This window comes from Bemisia tabaci, chromosome 6 (assembly GCF_918797505.1).
Source record: "Bemisia tabaci chromosome 6, PGI_BMITA_v3".
In the NCBI taxonomy this organism is placed as follows: domain Eukaryota; kingdom Metazoa; phylum Arthropoda; class Insecta; order Hemiptera; family Aleyrodidae; genus Bemisia; species Bemisia tabaci.
The window spans coordinates 9,045,235-9,066,312 of record NC_092798.1 but is presented as its reverse complement, the minus strand read 5'-3'; the positions used below and the strand labels follow the sequence as shown (position 1 = coordinate 9,066,312).

At 38.5% G+C, this 21,078-nt stretch overlaps 1 protein-coding gene across 1 annotated transcript; it reads left to right on the top strand.

Annotated features, from left to right (window-relative positions):
• Positions 1–1,743: 1,743 nt before the first annotated feature.
• On the top strand, positions 1,744–21,073 carry LOC140224744 (membrane-associated guanylate kinase, WW and PDZ domain-containing protein 1-like; the record flags this gene model as incomplete). The annotated part of the gene is given in 8 exon segments (XM_072301215.1): positions 1,744–1,921; positions 7,662–8,115; positions 12,692–12,925; positions 14,593–14,802; positions 15,732–15,885; positions 16,951–17,156; positions 19,437–19,583; positions 20,934–21,073. Coding segments are annotated over 7 exon segments (1,443 nt in total), but the record flags the coding sequence as incomplete, so codon positions are not given.
• Positions 21,074–21,078: the final 5 nt, after the last annotated feature.

Below are 21,078 nucleotides of genomic sequence, written 5' to 3'. Positions count from 1 at the left end.
CTGACTGGGAGGAAAAATCTAGGAAGTTTTCAAGAAATTATACGTTCCCTAGGATTCTAAGGAAGAAGAAAATAAGAATGACGGGAAATCTGTAACATTGCAAAAGAACATACGTGGTTTTGTGATTTGGTCATCGATATGCAAGTAACTTGCAACTTGCGGCAACGGCTATCTCAGTCGGTTCGATTTCTGAGGCAAGAGTCACCGAAGCCATTCAAAGTTCCTTCATTTCGTCGGATATGCAATTTGATCTTCCGGGGAGTTCGAACAGTTGCTCGAAGTAAAAGTGGACTTGAAGCAACGGCGCTATCTCTGTCACTTAGGGATCGTTTTTAGCGCAACGTCTCTTCAACGTCACGTCCCTATTTCTCTCATTGCCGCTACGAAAGACGTGGCCCCCCTCGCCACCCCCAAAGCATGACCGAACTTGCATAAATTTTGAACAGTCCCACTGCTCCCGCTCTGTGGGTTTAAAGTAGATATCGAGTGATAAACTGTTACAATTCACAGATTCTGCGAAGCACTGATGCCACCTTTTTATACCCTCCTCTCCAAAAATTCTAATTAAACTATTCGTTTGAATCATAGTGTCCTCTTAAAATTAATTCGATGCGTTTATGATAATTAAATCAGATCAGGGGTTAGATAATGTAAGATAATGAGGATATCATGACAGACAGTCGTTTTTCTCTTTTCAGTCGACAAATGATCATGAAAAAAAAGGGGGAGACATTGACAAAGAAAAAAAACTGAAATTTTAAACGCAGGTAATCGAATAAATATTGCGCCGAGATCTCTTTACATATATCGACGGCGAATCTGGCAAACCACATCATATCTCGGTTTGCGACGTTGCAGACTTCCTGTCATACTTTATATTTTAAAAAAAAAAAAAAAAAACTTCTCAACTGTACCTATTCATTCTTTGACATTTCCGTGGTTCTTCTCCTCTGCGCGAGGAAATTTCTGTGAAATCTTCACGAAATGATCTTGATCCTCTCTCAGACAAAAAAAGAAAATGGGAGCGGAAATGTTTAAACACCGCAAATGAGATGCGCATGGTTTGAGAGTTTCACCATCGATATTCTGCCGTGCTAAGAAAAAAACGCCGTATGAACCTTCAGGCGTTGCCAGATTTCCTTTGATAAGACACGAATTTCCGGGTAAAGTTACGAATATTTTTCTTCCAATTTTTTCAGATAATTTTGTTTGCGATTTCACCTAGAGCTCCTGAAACTTTCAAAGAAAAATATTTCATAACTTTCCTTCAAAATAAACATTTATCGAAGGAAATTTGGCAACTCTCGAATGATCATACGGCGTTTTTCCTCAGCACGGCAGTATTAGGGTCGATACAATACTTACCTACCCTAACGCGAAGCAAGATTTTTGAAGAATGCATGTATTAATTACGCTGAAGACAAATTAAACAAGTACCTACATCACACTATCATGGAAAAAGCGAAGATTTAAACTTTCAGTAGACGATTATGGAGTGTTCCCCCTCCCTCCCACTGGTAAATTTATTGCAGTGCGACCCTTGTCCTCTGTGTGTATGGGTGCATGTGCAATGTGCACTGCTGTGCACTGAATGTGCATGTCGCGCGTCGCAGCCTCGCAGCGCAGCTGCACCTAGCTGCACCTCCAACAAGAACTTAGAGAAATTTCTAATAGAGCGCGTTGAAAAGTACAGAAAATTGCATATCACTAAGGCGCTGTTGACGTCATCGTAGTACAACTGTCGCCAGTCGCCACCTGTGAACTGCCTATTTACGTTTTCGTTTGTGTTCATCAGTTTGTGTGTTGTTGTTAATTTTCACTCGAATCAGCGGAGTGCAATGGAAAATTGTGTTTTCCGATAAATTATCAAGTGTTTCAGCTCATCTTGGCGTTTTTAGTTCTTAATTTCATCATGTTTTTCGTGAGTATTATCGTCATAACTCTGAGCATCATTCTGCCTTGTATGGTTTCTAGGTTAATTGGACTGCAGTTGTCATTATTTACAATCTTCCAACTCAAGTTTTACAGACAAATTTGCCCTGAATTGAGCCCAAATACTGGACAGTTAATATCTTGTCGCTATTTCTTTCCTTTACTATGTATTATCTCCCCACCTATCAAGAGACTCTCTCACAACATCTTCAGCCAGGTCGTCAACAATGTCTTCGTTGCTCTACATTCGAAAAGTGTGCCTCAGTGAAAGAATCATCACATCTTCTCTTACTAATTCCTTATCTATAAAACTATTCTCAATTTAGGACCTGTGGCAAATAGTGCTTTTATTGTCTTCTGATGTCTAATCAGAAATTCAGGAAGTTGATTTGCGTTTGTCATTTTGTACATCCACTCCGAGGCCCGAGTTGCTACCCATCTATGCAGGTCAATCGAAATTTCGGAATTGAATTTCTTATCAATCAGATATAGTAGTTCCTCAAACTCATTGCCAGTTTTTATTTTTTAGCCGTACTTATTTTTATTATCAGAGAGAAGGGAAGCAGAGGTGTTTTATTCAAATCTGTTGGAAATTAGAGGTGTCGTCGGCTAAGTTGACGGTTGTTTACTTTCGGTTTGCAAGCGTTTTTGCATCACCACTATCCACATGAAAATATCAGACTCTCGCAGACGCAAGACCACAAGCTTAGATAAGTTTTTTAATACTTTCAAACCTTGTAGCACTTAAATTTTAGCCACACAGAAATCTCAACCACATAAAAGTCGCGAATCATAACTGATAAGTAGTTTTTTAAAGATACGGTCATGAGCTGGCTGTTTTCAAGGTGGATAGTAGCGAACATCGCTTTGTGCAGAGGCCCAAATTCTTTGTTGGCGCTTGCAAACCGAAAGTAAACAACCGTTAACTTAGCTGACGACACCTCCATGAAGTTATCTTCCTGCATATGTTCAATCAGAAACTGCAGAAGACTGGTCCTTTCACGCATTGTCCATCCATAGTTTAAGGATTACACTTTGAGTTTTGTTACTTGCGTTACAGTAAGAGACAAGAGTGACCTGCATTGTACACAGAATTAATGAGCTGTCAGTTGAATTGGGTAATGCTAGAAGGAATGACATAAATTAGGAAACCTATACCTACCTGAGTTTTTTTTCGCTAAGCTAACTTCAGTTCATGCTATGCTGATGAGTATATTTAGAGGTGTATTGACTATTCCGTGAGGTGTTTCTTTAACTCTTAGGATTAGGCAGTCCGAGTTCTTACATTCAACACGAACTGCCACTTTTATTCAAGGAATTCAAGAACATGATATGTCAGTTAGATTGAATGCAGCTATCTCCCCCCCCCCCCCCCAATAAACAAATTCTTCTCCTTACTTAAAATTAAGTATTTTCTGAGAGGTCCTGCGCTTTCTGCACTCTTTAATGTATCTTCAAGAAATTAGCTGTGAAGCATTTACCTACTTAATCAGCTATTCTTTTTTGGAGCAATGAGTACCAGTCTTCTGCAAGACAATATTTGTTTCACCACACCGTTAATCTTCCTGGAACACTAACCTGAAAACCGAGCCCTTAACAGTTAATTCACATTTATCTTGTGAATTTTTTTAAAACTTATGTCACCATCCATGGAGAGTGAAGGTAGAGAGTAATTATTTACTCCTTCAAATTTATGGATTTGTGTTTCCTCCGTAAATAGTTCACTTGTCAAGGATAATAGTTATGGAGATGAATAAATTCATTACTTAGTCCATCTCCAACTGTTGATCCTACCATTTGATAAATATTTGATGAGAGATGGTTACTTTATCAAGTTCTTTCTGAACAGTTTGTAACAGATTACCTAGCTGGTTTGAGAGCATCTCCTTATAAGTAGGCATATTGATATTGAAACTCCAAAAATGTGGATTACAGTTGCAGTGTTTTATAATCTCCGTTCTTATTTTATTTTCTAAAAAAAAGACTGAACCAACATCATGGCTTGATATTTTATGAAATTATAACAGCGAATGCTACGATTATTGTAGCCTTCAACCATTCTAATAAAATATTTACTGGCTGGTAAAAGAAAAGAAAAATATATTGATTGCTAAGATCACTTACTAGAATAATATATATTGATAACCAAGTGCAGAAACCTTTATCTTGATCTGGGCATTTAAAAATCTCCGCTGCTGTTTTATTTTTTAAAGAAAAAGTAACGTATTTAATTTTTTTAATTTTTAATTCAGTATACTTCAACAAGTTAAGAAAGATAATTTAAAGTCTTACGGAATAATTCTGGGTAGCTCTGTTGTAAATAAATATTTTGTCAGGAGAAATTTGCAACACCACAAATCGAGCTACTTATTTCTGCACCTTAGCCAGCAATGTTCGGATTGCATTCTCTCAAAATTTATTTTATTAAACTTTCCTCTCCCAGGGGACATTACAAGGAATTTTTCTCGGAATTTCTAGTGAACATTCCTTAAAGGACAAAAAAAACCCTAAAAATTTCATAGAATCATGATTATTTGTTTTCTTTTAAAAGAGTGAAGTTTAACAGAGACTTCGCCAACCGAAATTATTGTCTTCATACTTATTTTCGGCCCTGAAATATCAATGGCTAAATGCAAGAAATACGCATCTCAGATTACAACGTTGTAATTCTCTGCTCATGTTATATTTTTGAAGAAAAATTGGCCATCGGCTTCTATTGAAACTTAGTGTGAATTTCCTTCACTCATTTTACATAAATCATACAAAATTGCAAATAAAAGGAGTATTTTCACTAGTTTTCCTTGTCGAAAATGAAACATAATTAGAAACTTTTAAGCATTCTAAATGAGATATGCGTATCACATGGAGCTATCAATAACTTGATTACCTAAAGTTTCACAATTTTAATTCTATTCTCATTATTCGTATTATACAAAAATAATCAATACTGACTTGGAAATGTTTCTCTACTCAGCAAAGATATGTGTCATTACTTGCATCTGCTTGCTCCTAACTCTCAATGATTTTCGAGAAATTTGTTTCTCATCACGAACAATTAATTCACTCAGTCTTTATGAAGAACAATAAAATGCAGGAAGTGAATGAATGCACAAACCTATATTCTTAATAAAAGAAACGATTTCTTGTACCTGTGAGGTATGGATATCCATCAGGCTGATTCTCACAAGTTTTTTTCTTTCGAAATTTTTTTTTAGCGATTCGTTTGAGAGTTTGCCTTAAATCAGATTTGAGCCTATGAAATTCCTTGATAAAAAAAAAAAAAAAAAAAAAAAAAAAAAAAAAAAAAAAATTATATACAGCTTACTTTATCAGCAAAATAGGCAACGCTGGAATTAAGGTACGTCGCAAGAGAAAGAAGCAGAGCGCCCTTATTTAGTCTCGAATGCGACGAAAAACACACTCTAACTTGGGGATGCAACTATTCGGGCTCAATGGATGTCCATGTTGCATACACACGGGTGTGAAGGCGTTTTGACTGTGTCGCGGCGCCAACGGCTGGCTGTACTGCCGTGCTAAGGAAGAACGCCGTATAAACATTCCAGAGTTTATTTTAAAAAAACGTTTATTTCTGAGGCAAATTATGAATATTTTTCCTTGACATTTTCAAGAACTATAGGTGAAATTGCGATTAAAATTATGTGAAAAAGTAGAAGGAAAATATTCATAAGTTTACCAAAAAATTCGTGCTTTATGAAAGGAAATTTGGCAACGCCTGAAGGTTCATACGGCGTTTTTCCTTGGCACGGCAGTTTACTGCGAGGATCTGAAATAGCAGAGCGCTTTCAATTCTTTGCTTTTACTACAATGATATCTCGTAGACACCGAATGGTCGCATACAGGCGTAGGATGTGAGTATATTCTGTGCATCAGTTTTGATGCCGCGATGTGTTGAGTATAATCTGTAGGGCAAGTGTATTACCGAAAAGATGTCTGCGAAGGATAAATGAAGAATTGAAGACATTCTATTATTCTAGATCCTCGCAGTAAAGTCCGTCGAATAATGAAACGAGCCTTTCAGAGAGGTTGGATTATGAACTTTTCGACCAAAACTTCCAATTTTGCTGTAAATTCCTTCGCAACATTAATTGTATGGAATGCCTCTCATCAAAGGAAATTTTACGAGAAAATCAATGAAACCACTTTTGAAACCTTTACGTTCCGTATTAACATCAATATGAGCCTTTAATGTTTCCTCCTTTTCTTCGACTATTCTCATTAAGCGCCGTCGGAGTGGCGGTTAGTGTCCGAAGTCAAAACGCCTTCAACTCCAGGGCCGGATTTACTTACTTGCCGCCCATGGGCCTCCTGTATTTTGCCGCCCCCTCCTCATTCGTTTTGAAACATCAATAAAAACCATCAAGTGAACGTGCCGGAGGGGGAGGGGTGCATAAGATGCGTTTACCTACTCGTGTTGGATACATTTTTTGCGAAAGCCCTGTCAACACTACTAGCAAAAGTTCACGGAACTTTGCGCGAAAGTTAAGTTCTGTAAACCTATCTCTGTATGGACAAGGCCCTCCATTTATAAGAAATGAACCAAAAAATTATGAAAGAACAAACATAAATGTGGTTTAATAATTTTAACTTCCGCCGCCGCGCCGCGCTGACCGCACTGTGTTTGGCGCAATGCGTGAAGTATTCCTACAGTCTAACATGCGCGTTTCGAGCCGACCGCTGCTGCACGCACTGTGTTTGACGCAATGCGTGAAGTATTCATGCAGTCTTGTAGGCGCTATGCGTTTCACGCTGCCCGCTGCTGACCGCAGTGACCGCACTGTCTTTGGCGCAATGCGTGAAGTATTCATGCAGTCTTGTAGGCGCTAATATGTGTTACATGCCGACCGCCGCGCCGAGGGTTTCTCCTTTTCATCTCACGTTCTCGTCATCATTGCTCTCTGCGCCGCGCCGTTCCAGGCCGAATTCCGTGTGCGGTTTCTCTCTTAGTCTTAACTCGACTAATTAAAGGTGCTGTCTATTGTATCACAGAAAGACGACAAAATTAGAGTTATACTCTCAGGAAATGAGAGATTTTGTCACCTTTTCTCGTTCGTATTTATTTTTTCTGAATCCGATTTTTCTTTATAGCTTTATTTAAAAAAATTGCAAAATTTGCCGCCATGGGCCGCGGCCCTTGTGGCCACCCCCTTAATCCGGCCCTGTTCAACTCTCTGCGTATGTAACACGGACATCCACAGAGCCCGAATAGTTGCATCCAGGCGTCATGATGTTTGCTTCGTATCTATCGCGGGCAACATTAACTATAGCTCTGTTTGTTTCTTTCGCACCTTAATTTAATCCCAGCGTTGCCAATCGTGCCGATGAGGTAAACCATCACAGATTTTTATCTCGTCAGTTTTCCGAAAATTGCCTTGTTTAAATGTTGATCAAATAATTTTTTTAAAAGTCCTCAATCCTTTATTTAATCTTCAAGTCCTTTCACACCCAGTTTTGCCTGAGACCATCGAACTCCGGGCCCTTTGGCCGAGAATCAAATCCGGGACCTCCTGATCACAGGGTCAACGCTACGCTATATCCACTACCCCACATGAGGCTGATCAGTGATCAGTTCTGAAAGCCAAAAATTGGGACACAACAATCGAACAGCGAACACCGTACAAGGTCTGTCCCTGTCCGGACCGATGATGTGCATAATTTCTTCTCGATACTCTTGGTGATTTGCCATTCATTAACCTCCATTTTTTTTCCAGGTGTTTGAAGATGGCTCAAGTTATCTGAAACTGGAATTGGTGAAGGCTCGACTCAGGTTGCATTTTTGGTGTATAAAAGAACTCTGGTAAAAAAATGTCATAATGCCCAAATCTGGCCAAGACCGGCCGAATACAGCATCCTCGTCATCCAAACTCGTCAACAAAGAGAAAATTCACTGGTGCAACAACTTGAACACAGTTGTTATCGCTGCGTCTCCAAATAGAAGCTTGAGCTTTTCGGTCGCCGGTGGTTCTGACAACGGAGAGTTTGTTTATGTTCAAGATGTAACAGTCGGGAAGATCAATGTGATCAATGGGACTCTGAAAAAAGGAGACATCATACTTGAAATCGAGGGCCAAAAGATAGCCGGCTATACGCTGAATGATACCACTGCTTGGCTGAATCACTGCACATTAACCTCTGAACAAGTCACCCTAAAAACAGTTCCTGCAGGTATGAGACATCATTTATCTTTCCATGCGAAGGAGAAAAGTCGTATGTGCCTTCAGGCGTTGCTAAAATTCCTCCGATTAAATACAAATTTTCAAGGAAACTGCCGGATAATTTTCATCACATTTTTCAGACAATTTTGTACAGAATTGGATTAGTACATTACCTGGTACATTATCTTGAAATTTCAAGGGAAAATATACATGACCTCCCTCCAAAATATTCGTTTAAACCGGGGAAATTCGGCAACTCTTGAATATTCATACGCCGTTTCTTGCGATCCGGCATGTTCCTGCATCCGGAAAAAATGTCCGATCTATCCTTTGACCTTGTCCAAGTTTTTAAAGCGATAACGAAAAGAAAGGCCTTAAACTTTGAAAATTCCAGGTTTCTGGAGCGATGAGCAAAGGGAAAATCTTAACTTTTAAAAATCGCTTCATACATATCGCTGATTGCAAAATCTTGCAATTTTTGTTGCATCTTCAGCTTTTGTGATGTGATCACGTTTTTTTCTTCGTGTACAATTTTAAGGCTTTGTGTGTGTTGCAATTTATATACGAGTCTCCTAAAAATTACGAAAATCGAATTTTCTTCTATTGCTGCATGTAAGTTTTAAAGAGAAGATTCTGATGGTTAACATGGGTTGTAATTCTTTTTCTCAACTTTGAAGTAGTGAAACCTGTAGCCTCATAGTATATCTGCGCTCCTTTTAACTTATTTGTCCAATTTTACTCAAGAATCAAAAAAATTTTTTAAAAAAAAAATCAATCACTCAATCATCATTTTGTCAACTTTCTACCTAATTAAATACTTTTGATGTTCATGTGCCTGTTTTAACCCCTGTCCTTCCGTATTTCTCTCACTTCTCCCTGTTAAAATCCCCCCCCCCCCCTTCTTCGTGTTGAAATGTTTTTACACATAGGATAGGGTTTACTTATTCCAGCATCATCAAAGTGCTCTGCTGCATTTTATTTTTATTTTTTTTTTTTCATTTTTCTTTCTTTCTTTTTCTTTTGTTGTTTGTTTTTATCTTGGTGTGTCACACTAGATGGTTTTGAAATTTCCAAGGAAACACCCCGATCCGTAGGGCTGCATTGCCTCGTAAATTCGTAATGTATTAGAGCACGAATCTGTCATTTTGTCGCTCCTCTGACGAAAGGGCGGATCTCAATTCCTGCATGAGCCCCAGAAAGCATAGAGTTATACTGAGAATAAGGCTCACGTGAAAATCAAGATACGCCTCTTCGTCAGAGGAGCGACGTTCTGAGAGCAGCGCTGCAGGTGAGCAGACAGGTGAAACTCGTTCAGCAACGCCGCATGTGACTGTTCGCTCCTTGTTGGGAGTGTGTTTGTAGTCTATGCTCTTGTAACTGTGCGTATGTGTATGGAAGTTGGGCGTAATGGAGGATTTTAATCAACCGAATTAATTTATCCTTTCGTGCCCGGCATTGTTAGTTTTCTACTCGATTATTTTCCACAATTTTCTTTTCCATCACTCGTGAACGGTCGTGTTAAACTTGCTCCAAGCCACTCATTTTGTAACAGTGCTCCACCCTTCTTCACGTCGAATTAAGTGTTTTGTTTGAATGATTTTGTGGCCCTCCTCCTTCCTGTCTTCGTTATTTCAACAAAAGTTTTGTGTAATTCTAACGAAGCCCAATCTCCGGCCTTTTGTGCTGTGTTAGTGCTGATTTCGTGAAGTCCGAAGGCCATACGGCTGAAATTTCCCGTTTTGCTCAATTTCACTTTCGAATCCCAACTCTCACCTTTCATGAGAAAGTTTCAGCAAAGTCCGGTCGTATAGGAGAAATTTCTTCACGCTACCACGGTAAACAAACTTGTTCTGATCTTGCAAACGCAAATGTCATTCTTCACCGGCGATCTATGCCATAATATGCTTTAACTTGCGCGGAATTCACGTATTTTTCCGTGATTTCTGATGATACAATACAAGTATTTGCACCCTACTACTCAAGCTCAACTTGTTGATTCTAATGGAACAGCTGCTCTAACTTGTTTACACTTCTGGGGTCTTTCCCTTACTTTTTATCAACCTATGCGTTTAGTTGGAAGTACCAAGTGTTTTTTAAAATTTAGAATAGTTTCCATTTCGGGCAAAATGTTCTAATATTTATGGTGGATAACCTCAAAATTTTCCCGTCGCCCATTGTCATCTTCCTAGTTCTCTTGACCCGTGTATCTTCAGCCATATTTGGTGGAATTTTGTAGTGTGGTCAGTTCTGAACCTTTCATCAGATTGTGAATTTTTATCAGGTGAGATGCTGTTCCATTAGGCATGTCAAGCTGTAGAATCATTCCTGGTTTGTATCCTGCACTGAATCCATATTTTCAGCTCACTTTTGTCTCTTAGAAACGAAGCCACAGTATTTCATTTATCCTCTCCTATGCTAATACTAGCCTGAAAGCTTTCACTATGGCATTGCGCATATAATTTGTCTTGTATTGCCTAATATATTTGTCGCAGTAGCGCTAAATACGCAAAGTGAGGGAAAACGAAATCAAAGATGCGTTAACGAAGTAAACTGTTTGGGACCGTTTGTAAACAGAATTACCCAGTTCCAATTGGTTTGCGTTGCTGGACCTTGTTAGAATTACCTGACAACCTGTGTGTTTACATCTGGAAGCCTACCGTTTCCACCCAACGCTCAATAATCTCAGGAGGTCAATGGGACCATTGGGTTGCGTTTGCAAACAGAATTGGACAAGTTTACTTTGACAATGCATCTAAAGTTTGCTATACCACAGCTTGGATAACCTCAAAATTTTCCCATTGCTAGCTTGTGCTTAACGGCTACTTTTCGGGAACGTGATTACTGTTACTGCTACTCAAAAATCACAGTGAAAAGTAGCAGTGATTTTTCACAGGATAACCTAAAAATACCGCCGTCTCCGACACTTCCTAGTTCCTTGACTCTGGTCGGATCACATGTGAAAAGTAGCAGGTGGCGGTTATGCTGTGATTTATCACAGGTTAACCTTATCAAACGATCCTTCCCAAATGCTTTCTACATCTTCAAAATTAAAAGTACCACTGATTTTCTACAGCATAAACTCTTTAAATCACTCGTTCTTCTCAATTCCCTTTTTAGTGGTAAAATTGATACTGTAATATTTTATTATCACTGTTCAATCCACAAGTCATAATTTCCGGAACTATCTGTGAATCACAGGTAAAAGTAGCAGTGAGGCCACGGAGTTATTTATCACTGGTTGACATGAAAAAGAGAATTTAACTTTAAAAAACTTCTCGTAGTGATAATCTAGGTGAATATTTTTATAGCTCTCAGTTTTTATCATTATGCCATGTTCTTTAAAGTTAAATTCTCCTTTTTAGGTCAACCATGCAGTGACAGAGCACTCCGTGGGTTCACTATTGGATTCACTGCTACTTTCACCTGTGATTTATCACTGGTTGACGTCACTACCCACAATGCATTGTAATATTCGGAGATTTCACGTGATTGGCTATCCGCCCTATCTAGCCCTATGGTGCTACTCTGCTCTGCCACTGTTATCATGCTGCTCTTTTTAAACTGCTACTGCTCTTTTTGCTTCGTTATCGCAATCGCAGTGTATCCAACTGTGACTATGATTAACCATGTGCAAGCTTATTCGTAAATTTTTTTCGCCGTTTAACACTAAAGTTTTGGTTACTCACTGTTTAACTATCAGCGACTAACTTTTGATGAAAACTGCCCAAAAAAGAGCAGAATAACAGGTGTTCCTCGCCAGTCACAGTGATCGATCACTGCTACTCAAGAATCACAGTGATTTTTACCTGCTACTGCGATCGCGGTCACAAGCCTACCCATTGCCAATTCTGCATCATATATCCTAATGCCCGTAGCTCAACCCTTCTGCAGCAATTCATAGTTGGTTGGTGCATAAATGCTGTGGGTGACTGGTCGTGCTTTGACTCCAAGATACAATAGGGTTATCGGAGCTGGTAGGATTTCCTCCTCAGTATTGTATCATTTTTTTCATTTGAGGCTATTTTCACATCTAACCTAGAGCGGACGCATCGTATGTTGAGACAAAAGTCAAGTATTGATTAGGTCACCACTCATCAGTGGTGCCATCTGACTGCATGTATTAACCTGTTAAGTGGTGCTGATTCGGAGGTAATCAGAGATTCACATTTGTCTCAACATACGATGCGTCCGCTCTAAGCGTTTCCTTAAGTAACCTCTTTTTTTATTTATTTGAGGCCATGGGCGCTCAAGTCTGCAGCATAACCATCCGTCAAAGGAAATCTAATGGTGTTCCTATGACCAATATCCGTACTCAGTGGACTTGCGCACCCTGAGTGGCACACCATAATTTTTGTGGCTGTACTAATTCAGTCATGCCGAGCAGCCCAGGAGAGGTTTAAAAGACCTCCAAACTGGGCTCTATTTTTTGCATATAACAGGCTTTGTGCGGAAATCACTCCGTTAGTCAGAGGAAATTCTTCAGGTTTAAATAAACAGACAATAAAAATTTGACAAAAATTGATGTACTTTGTTCCTTTCTTTTGCCTAATCCTCGTTGATCAATGTTTTCTTAATTTCTTTTTCAGGATCCATTACACCTGATCTCTGTCAATTTCTAAACTCAAGCTTTCAGAAAGGCTCTGTAGACCATGATCTGCAAAATACCATCCGGGACAACCTTTATCTGAGAACTGTGCCAGTGACTACCCGACCTCCTCGTAATGGTGAAGTGAACGGTATTGACTACACCTTCTTAACGAACGAGGAATTTTTTCAGTTGCAAAGAAACGGGTGCCTTTTGGAAAGCGGAATCTACGAAGGTACGCCCTTTTTCCCACAGCATTAACTTCAAGAAAACTAAACCAATGCTCTCAGCCTTTTCATTCTTTGCTTGCATAATTCAGCTCAGGTTACTTGAAAGGAGAAATTTTAAGCGCATGAGTTGGTTTTCAAACCATAATTTTTCTCGTGCCCTTGTCTATTCTATTATTTATCACAAATATTTTTAAGGCTGAATCTTGGACATTTTATCGACTTCTCAATTTTTCCACTACTTAGTGGTACCATTGATACCTTGTGCGCTTCTTTGTAAGTAAAATGAGTTGTTACCTAAGAATTTTGATTTCTCTGGCCCCCAGTAATCTTCAAATGTTAGCCTGTACTGTTTTCTTCATTTCAATTTGTAAATCTTGGCATCTCACTCCAGCGACTGCTCTAATCACACTAATTTAAATGATAGAAGCTTAGATTGTTGGTCCGTATTACTCCCAGAGAAACTATGTTTTAGAGACCCTGCACTAACACCAATTGGGCGTATTTCTGTCAAACGGAAGTAAGCGCCAAATTGAGTTACTTTTGAGGATTTTCGAATCCCAGTTAGCGGGTTCTGCCAAACGGAACTATGCGCCATGGAAAAGCATTGCGAGTATAGGACGGAACGAGCATCGCGTTCCGCAACACCCGCCAATCCAAGCCCCCCTCTCCCTTCCTCTCCATGGTGCTTAGTTCTGTTTGTTAGAAATACGTCCAAGTAATCAAATGAAGTGAAACAAAAGTTAAGTTTGGAGGTTGATGCCATTTTTTGCCTAATGATGATTAGAGAGCAACTTGTTCAGCAAGAAGTCAAATAAAATTCGCCTGTTGATAACATATGAATGCCTAGGTGAGCATTTTGCCTGGAGATTTTTCGCAAATAAGATTGGGATTTCTCACCTTTTTGGTCATCAGGCTTTAACCTTCAAAAGTTACTTTTACACTCGAGGCAAGCTGGCAGTCCTGGGTCTTTAAAATATATCGTCTCTGGTTAGGTACTTTGGTGCTTTAGATAAGGCCCAGGTCATCTTATAAATCAACCTCAAAACACAGCCTTTTCGATCTTACGCTCTTTTTGAAATGATGTGGCTGTCTATGAACAGGGTATTTTAGACTAAAAAAATCAATATAGAGGTGTAAGTTTCAATGTCCAGAGGAGTTTTAAGAACACATTTGCAAATGAAAATTTAATTTAACTGGCGTTAAAGTGTTCAATGTTAGCAGTCTAAAGAATGGTAGAATTAAACCTATCAGTTGTGTTTAACTTTCAAAAATCGTCTGGTCTAAATACAATATCACACATCGTACAGTTGTATATATTACTAAAATTGCTCACAACATAGTATTAAAACATTTAAAGACATTGCCTGTTGAAAATTCGAATTTCAATTTTTTGACCCTACTTGATATAGATTGCCTCTCTACAAAAATTGTCTTTATGCCCACTGGTGTCGTTTTCTCATTGACAGGCACGCATTCATAACTCCAGAAATCATTCTTGACCCAACACTGCACATCTTACCACCAGATTATTTATTTTTTCCATCAAAATCTAAACACCAAAAACCATAAAGTCTCTTTTTCTTCAGATGGTACCATGTAGGTGAATAAAATTCTAATTTCAAAGCTCTTTTTGTGTTCCTCTCTCCTCTAAATTTTATCCTGACTGTTCCAGGGAACCACTATGGGACTCCGAAACCTGCCAAAGATTCTCATTTGATAAATTGTCTGGGCGACGATAGCAATAGCAATGTAAAGTCTGCGTTCGGGCTTATACCTGGTGCTCATCCGAGTTCAGAAGGCAAACGCAAGCGAAATCGCTCAAACGTAGAAGCCATGGCATCAAAAAATCTAGATGCCAACTCTCAACCAATGGGGGAAAATGGTATGGAATATTTTTCAAGTTACAAATGAATTAGTATCTATCTCTTTTTTAATGCAATGCATTTAAAGAGAAGAAGTCTTAAAAATTGTAAGGATAAGAGCTTTTCCGTCAGACGATGGTTAGATCTAGCCAGAATCAGCCTAACCACATGAGACTTGTCTAATGAGTCAGGAGCACCCAGTTTTTGTAAATTATTTTTCTGGAAGTAAAGAGTAAACCAAGCTACTAAGAATTTTTATAACCTTAAATGGCAAAGAAAACCCATTTTGAAAATGCCAAAAATAGAGCCTGATGAAACTGATATTCTTGGCGGCTTCTGATGATGTAAGTAGCATGGCTGGGGAATTGTGTTTGCTGATTCGGTGAATTCAGCTTCAGGTAACGCCTTGTAAACTGCCATCCAACTCAAATGTTGGCTTTTAATTGGTAGGATTTTTATTAGCCTTATCTCCCCTTAGAAATTCATTTTCGAAATTTTAAGTAAACTTGTTTTTTATTAACAAAATTTAACTTAGAATAACTGTAGGTATCACAACCTTTCTCAAAACAAAGTTTTTTTTTTTTTTTAAAAAAAAAAAAATGTTTTTCAATGTAAACATGCAGTTAAAAAGGACCTATTTACTAGCATGGGTTAATATTATGTGATTTGGTTAAAACTTAGCAAAGGGTCTATTTTGATCAAGTGGATGGATCCCACTCCATTCCAGACCAAAAAAATTCACTTAGTAAATTCTCTCATGTTTAATGGGCCACCCTACTACCTCATGCATGAACGCAAATGGCGTTTGGTGAGTTAAGTTGTGAACAATTGCTAGTTTGAGTCGATAATTCAAGACAGTTCTTCTGATCACATAGTCATCTGATTGTTTCTTCCATTCAAAGATGATCCCTTAGCATTCCTGATGTCCTCTTCTTTTTTTCATTTCCAGACGATGTAGTCGGGCAACAAGAGAAAATGTCTCCCCCCAACTACTACCATCATTCGGTCACCGACAATTCAGATCCGCTTCTGATGGATCTTGGTCCTTTGCCTCCAAAGTGGGAGAAAGCTTACACAGAGAAGGGAGAAGTTTATTTCATAGAGTAAGTATACTAGAATTGGACCACATTATGCAACGAGAAATTACAATTTCTGGCTCATCTGTAAAAAGACTTATGTGCTCAGGGAAACTAATGTTACTTACATTGTTTCTAAATTAAGACAGGGATCGGAGTGCCTGCCTAATCGCAAACTGTACTGCCGCGCTAAGGAAGAACACTGTATGAACATTCGAGAATTGCCTAATTTCCCTTGATAAAACATGTATTTTTGACAACATTTATGCATATTTTCCGTTGAAATTTTTGGATATTTTAGATTAAATTGCGAACAAAATTGTCTGAAACTTTGAAATAATATTCAGAATTTTCCCAGTAAATTCGGTTTTTATCGGAGGAAACTTGGCAACACCTGAAGGCTCATACGGCGTTTTTCCTAAGCACGGCAGTGTAGTCCAGTTGGTCATTAAGCCAAGCATTGAAGCCCTAGGATATGTGTTATCCGTTCAAAACCTTATGCAAGAAACAATGCACACAAAGAGGAGGTTGGAAATCAGTTTGTCTCATAAAATACTGAAGTGGAAGAAAAACTTAATCATATGGCTGTCAAGTGTTTGAATTTACTAATGTTTGATGACAAACTTCTCATTAAATCAAAGAATCACAAGATATTATTGCAGAGAAAAAGAAAGAAGGTAACCCCTCCTTAAGTCATGGCAAGATTCAGTTTGAGGAGCTTCATATCAGTATTAACAGGGTTGCCACAGTCAGGGAATACCGAGAAAACCGGAAAATGTCAGGAAAAATGACGAAAGTGTCCGGGGAAAAATTGTCAAGTTACCTTTATTTGCTTTGCAGAATGGGTTTGATGTTTCAAACAACTTGCCCAAAAACAATTTCAAATTGTGTCTTTTTAACTATCCGGTATATCTTCTATTGGCAAGAAATTCTACCTAGATGTGTAAGGGAAATTCAGTTTCTAAATTCTGTGGCAATCCTGTATCCAAAAACAGTCTACCAAGAAGAATTTCAAAAGAGCACTGAAAAATTCACCAACCTCATACGGAAAGTACTTGACTCATTTTAACTTTATTCTCTCTTTTTCTTCAGCCATAACTCAGGAACATCACACTGGTTGGATCCAAGACTGTCGAAATTCCAGAAAAAGTCCCTGGAAGACTGCTCCGACGATGAGCTGCCCTACGGTTGGGAGAGAATAAACGATCCACTGTACGGCACGTACTACATAGATCATGTCAACCGACAAACGCAGTACGAAAATCCAGTCATACAAGCAAAGTCAGCTAAGGGCATTGGTTTGTATAGAATTCATCCCAATTTTATCCGTAATGCACCAGATATCTTATTTGTGAGAGTCCATGGTAAAAGATAATTTAATCGCTGCATGAAAATATTTTTTTAGAACAATTCTTTTTTTTTACTCGACAGAAGAAATCAGTGATAATTTTTCGGTTACATTTAATTGGATCGCATTTAACAGAAGAGAACCAGTGCAATTGCAGTGTCATTAGAATCAAACACCTTCATTTTTATTTGAAAAATTTCCTCGAACAACAAATAGTTCTCGCTTTTCCACCAAAACATTGTTAATTGTTAAGGAAAATAATCTTGTTAATTTTAATGCGTGCATATACTTTAGTATTTTGTAAAGGAAAGAAAAAATTGAACGTTTTTGAAAACATTACAACTGTGAGGGTTTCCTTCTGCTAAATGCGATCCTATTGTGCCGATGACTGCGTTCAGGGTGATCATGTAAGTGCTTTTAGAAGGCGTAAGATTGCATTCTAATCTGGTAATTTTAAGACTGAAACTATAAGCCAATGGATTTTTATCCGAATGAGACATTTTGACCCACAAACTTTAAACTGCCAAAATTTTAGTTTGATTTTATGCTTCATGGTGAAATGAACTGTTGGTGAGCAAGGTAGTCGCTTTAATTAGTAATGAATTAACTTAATCAACTCTGATGGAACTAAGTTCACCATTTTACGTTTAAAATAGTGAATTCACAGATAAAACCTAAGTAGCTTCATCTTTTTCATCCACTAATTGGGGAATCGGTGGCAGTGGAATTCAGTAGCTCTCACAATTCTAATTTCTTTCAACAAGTATTCTTTGCATTTTTGGTGAAACTTTCGTAAAAATAATTGTGTATGCATGGGCATTTGATCTCTTGTGAAACCTGAATGAAGATAGTCATTGTGTGGGGAGCAAATCCTGCCTTTATGATCCATACGTATCAGAAATGCACTCAGTCTTGTTGCGATACCGCAATGCGTAGCGTAGACTGAGGTATTTCTGAAATGGACTGAGGAAAGGACTTTTCGGGAAGAGGTGGTGGCAGCGAGAGGTGACTAAAGGAAACAGCACTAATTTACCTTTGGATGAAACAAACAGATCATCTTGAGAGGTGGTATAATCGGGGCGAAGACGCAGGCGAAGCCACAGCTCCCTTCGGCCACGAATTCCCATACGCTCTGTCCGAACTCTCTCGACCCGCAATGCGGCGTCCCCGATCGCGAATCCTCCTAGTACGCACATGCGCTGTTCGTGGTGTGTATCAGCAAAAAAGACGGAGAGTAGCGTTGTCGAATATCCTCCTAAAATCGAAAGATTTTATGGCGGATATTCGGAAATGAATACTTCTCCGACAATAGCAATAGCCACACGCTACACACGGTTATTTGGCAAAACTCTTCAGTGGACTACTTGATAGGATGAGGACCAAAGCACTTTGAGATATGCTTTCTTATCTTAAGTTCAAGCAGATTATGTTAAACTCATCAAAGAAGTTCAAAATGAACTGATGAATGAGAAATTAGTGTTACTTGTTTACATTAGAGTCCTTCAATTTAAATTTTCTGTTCATCGGAAAACCAAAATCAGTGTACATCAAGTCGATGAGCAGAAGCTGCTTTACCATTCTACTGGTCAGTTATGTTGGGATTTTACAAAAATTCCTTCCCTCTCTAAATTTTATCTGTGATTAGATAGTAATTCATGCCTGGTAATATGTGGATTAGTTAGGCCATGTGAGTAAGTTGGTATAGTCATTTTGTGACGTAGGAAGTTTCAACTGACAAACACAGAGAACACTGATTTCTCACAAATGCGTTGAATTGCAACATTTTGAGTGTTTCCACTGTGCTCAATGTAAAATCGCTTAATGTCTTAGCTTATCAAGTAGTTCATTGTGGACCAGAGCTCCTCTTATATTTGGACAGTTCTAATGAGAATCAGCCAACATACATCAAACACTGTTTAATTTTCTGGATAAAAAAAACCAAGCAACATTCTAACTCAAAATGTTGTCAATATACTCTTTCCAATCTCTGGAAAAATTCACAGAAAGGCTGAATTCATTATTTAGTTTGGTTCTCTATCAAAAGATGGAGCATCAGAGAAAAGAAGACAGTGTGAAAAGCAATTAGGCTGAATTTGATCAAATCTGTCCACTCAATCAGGAACAGTATCTTCATTTAACTTCATTGATTAACAGAGCCAGCTTGTAACATTCCACTACCATAAATCCTCCTATCCTGCGCCTAATATTGCCTGTTAACTCTGCGATACAGGTTCTAGAACAAACGATGTTTCTAACAATGGTGAAAATGGGACAGCCTCAAGAAAACATCTAAATAATGGCTCACTGACCAGCCACTCGGATCAGGGGTCCGTGAACAATAATAGCAATTTTTCAGTGAAATCCAAGAGTGCAAGTGGTCAGTACGCTCGTTATTTTTTATTACATGTCTTGCATTGCCTTATATTTTTGTGAATGAATGCCTAATAGAAATTTTTGTATGTAAAATCATTTTGGTTAAAAAAATTGTACTTGCTCCTTTATTTTAACAATATTTCTTTAGAATATTTTATGCAATGGGCTTGTTGCAATCGTTTGCTGGAGCGAAAATGAGAATTGTTTCTATCAGTAAATGTCCCAAGAATCAGGATGAGCGCATTGGCAAAGTTTGACAATCTGGGTAAGAAATCCGAGTTTTTTTGAGCTTCCCGCCTCTAAAACGATTCTTAGGCACAGGTGAACATTTCATCAGAGGAGTCGTTCCATTCAACCCTTTTGCAATAGCAATACCCAACGTAGCCGCTGCACGCAAATTGCAATGGGGAGCACAAGGTCAACCAAAGCGCATCCTTATCAACGCGAAGAAATCGTGAATATAAAAACGCTGGGTTGTTTACAAATGGTTAGAATCTCGTTCAAGCGCTTGTGTTTTGGCGGATTGGTGTCTGTCATGTTGAATATTGTGTAATATCCTAGTGCACAAGGGTTGGATACAGAATGGCATCTCTATTAAAATGTTCACCTGTGGCGTAGTATTGTTTTTGAAGCAGGAAGCTCAAAAAAACGCAAATTTCTTACGCAAATTGTGAAGTTAGGAGTGCATTTCAAACTTTGCCAATGCGCTCATTGTCATTTTTGAGACATTTATTGATAGGGATAACTCCAATTTTTGCTCTAGCAAAAGTTTGCAACAGGCCCATTATTTATAAAACACTTTAATCACTGTGCACATTTTTATACCTCAAGACACAGTAGAAGCTCGATTTACCAGTCACATGTTATTTTTCAGGTCCGCACCATTTGCAAAGAAATAAATTGTTGATTATTGATGAAACTTTACTAACTCTTCGAGTTTTGACCGGCAAAATCCTCAGTTGTCTAATTTTGTCTTTTTTCGCTACACAGCATAGAGGAAGTAAAGTCAATGTGGTCTATCCCCCTCACCCTTTAAACTAAAATGTTCCCCCCACTGAAGATCTTTCTCTCTGATTTTGGGGCAATTTCTACCCTGGGACACCCTTTTTCCCTCCCTATGAAAAATATTTGATCTCGGACCCTCTCCTTGGAAAGGCTCTAGCCACACTGCTATTGCCGTGAGTCTTATATTTTAACATTTTATACACATCTGTTTGATTTTAGATCTAGATGAGGGAAGTCCAGATATTCAGAAATTTATTGCTCTCAGTCTTAGTGAAAATTTTCTTTGCCCCTAAGTACGTATACCCCATAAATTGTGATGCCTCTTAAATTTTAAATTTATGTCATCCAGATGAACCCTATTTCACGCTGAACCCAAACGAATTGATGGGAGAGAGGATACATTCAACTTTAGTCAAATCTTTGCGAGGCTTGGGTATCACAATTGTCGGTGGTGATGACTCCAAAGAAGAATTCTTGCAGATCAAATCTGTCGT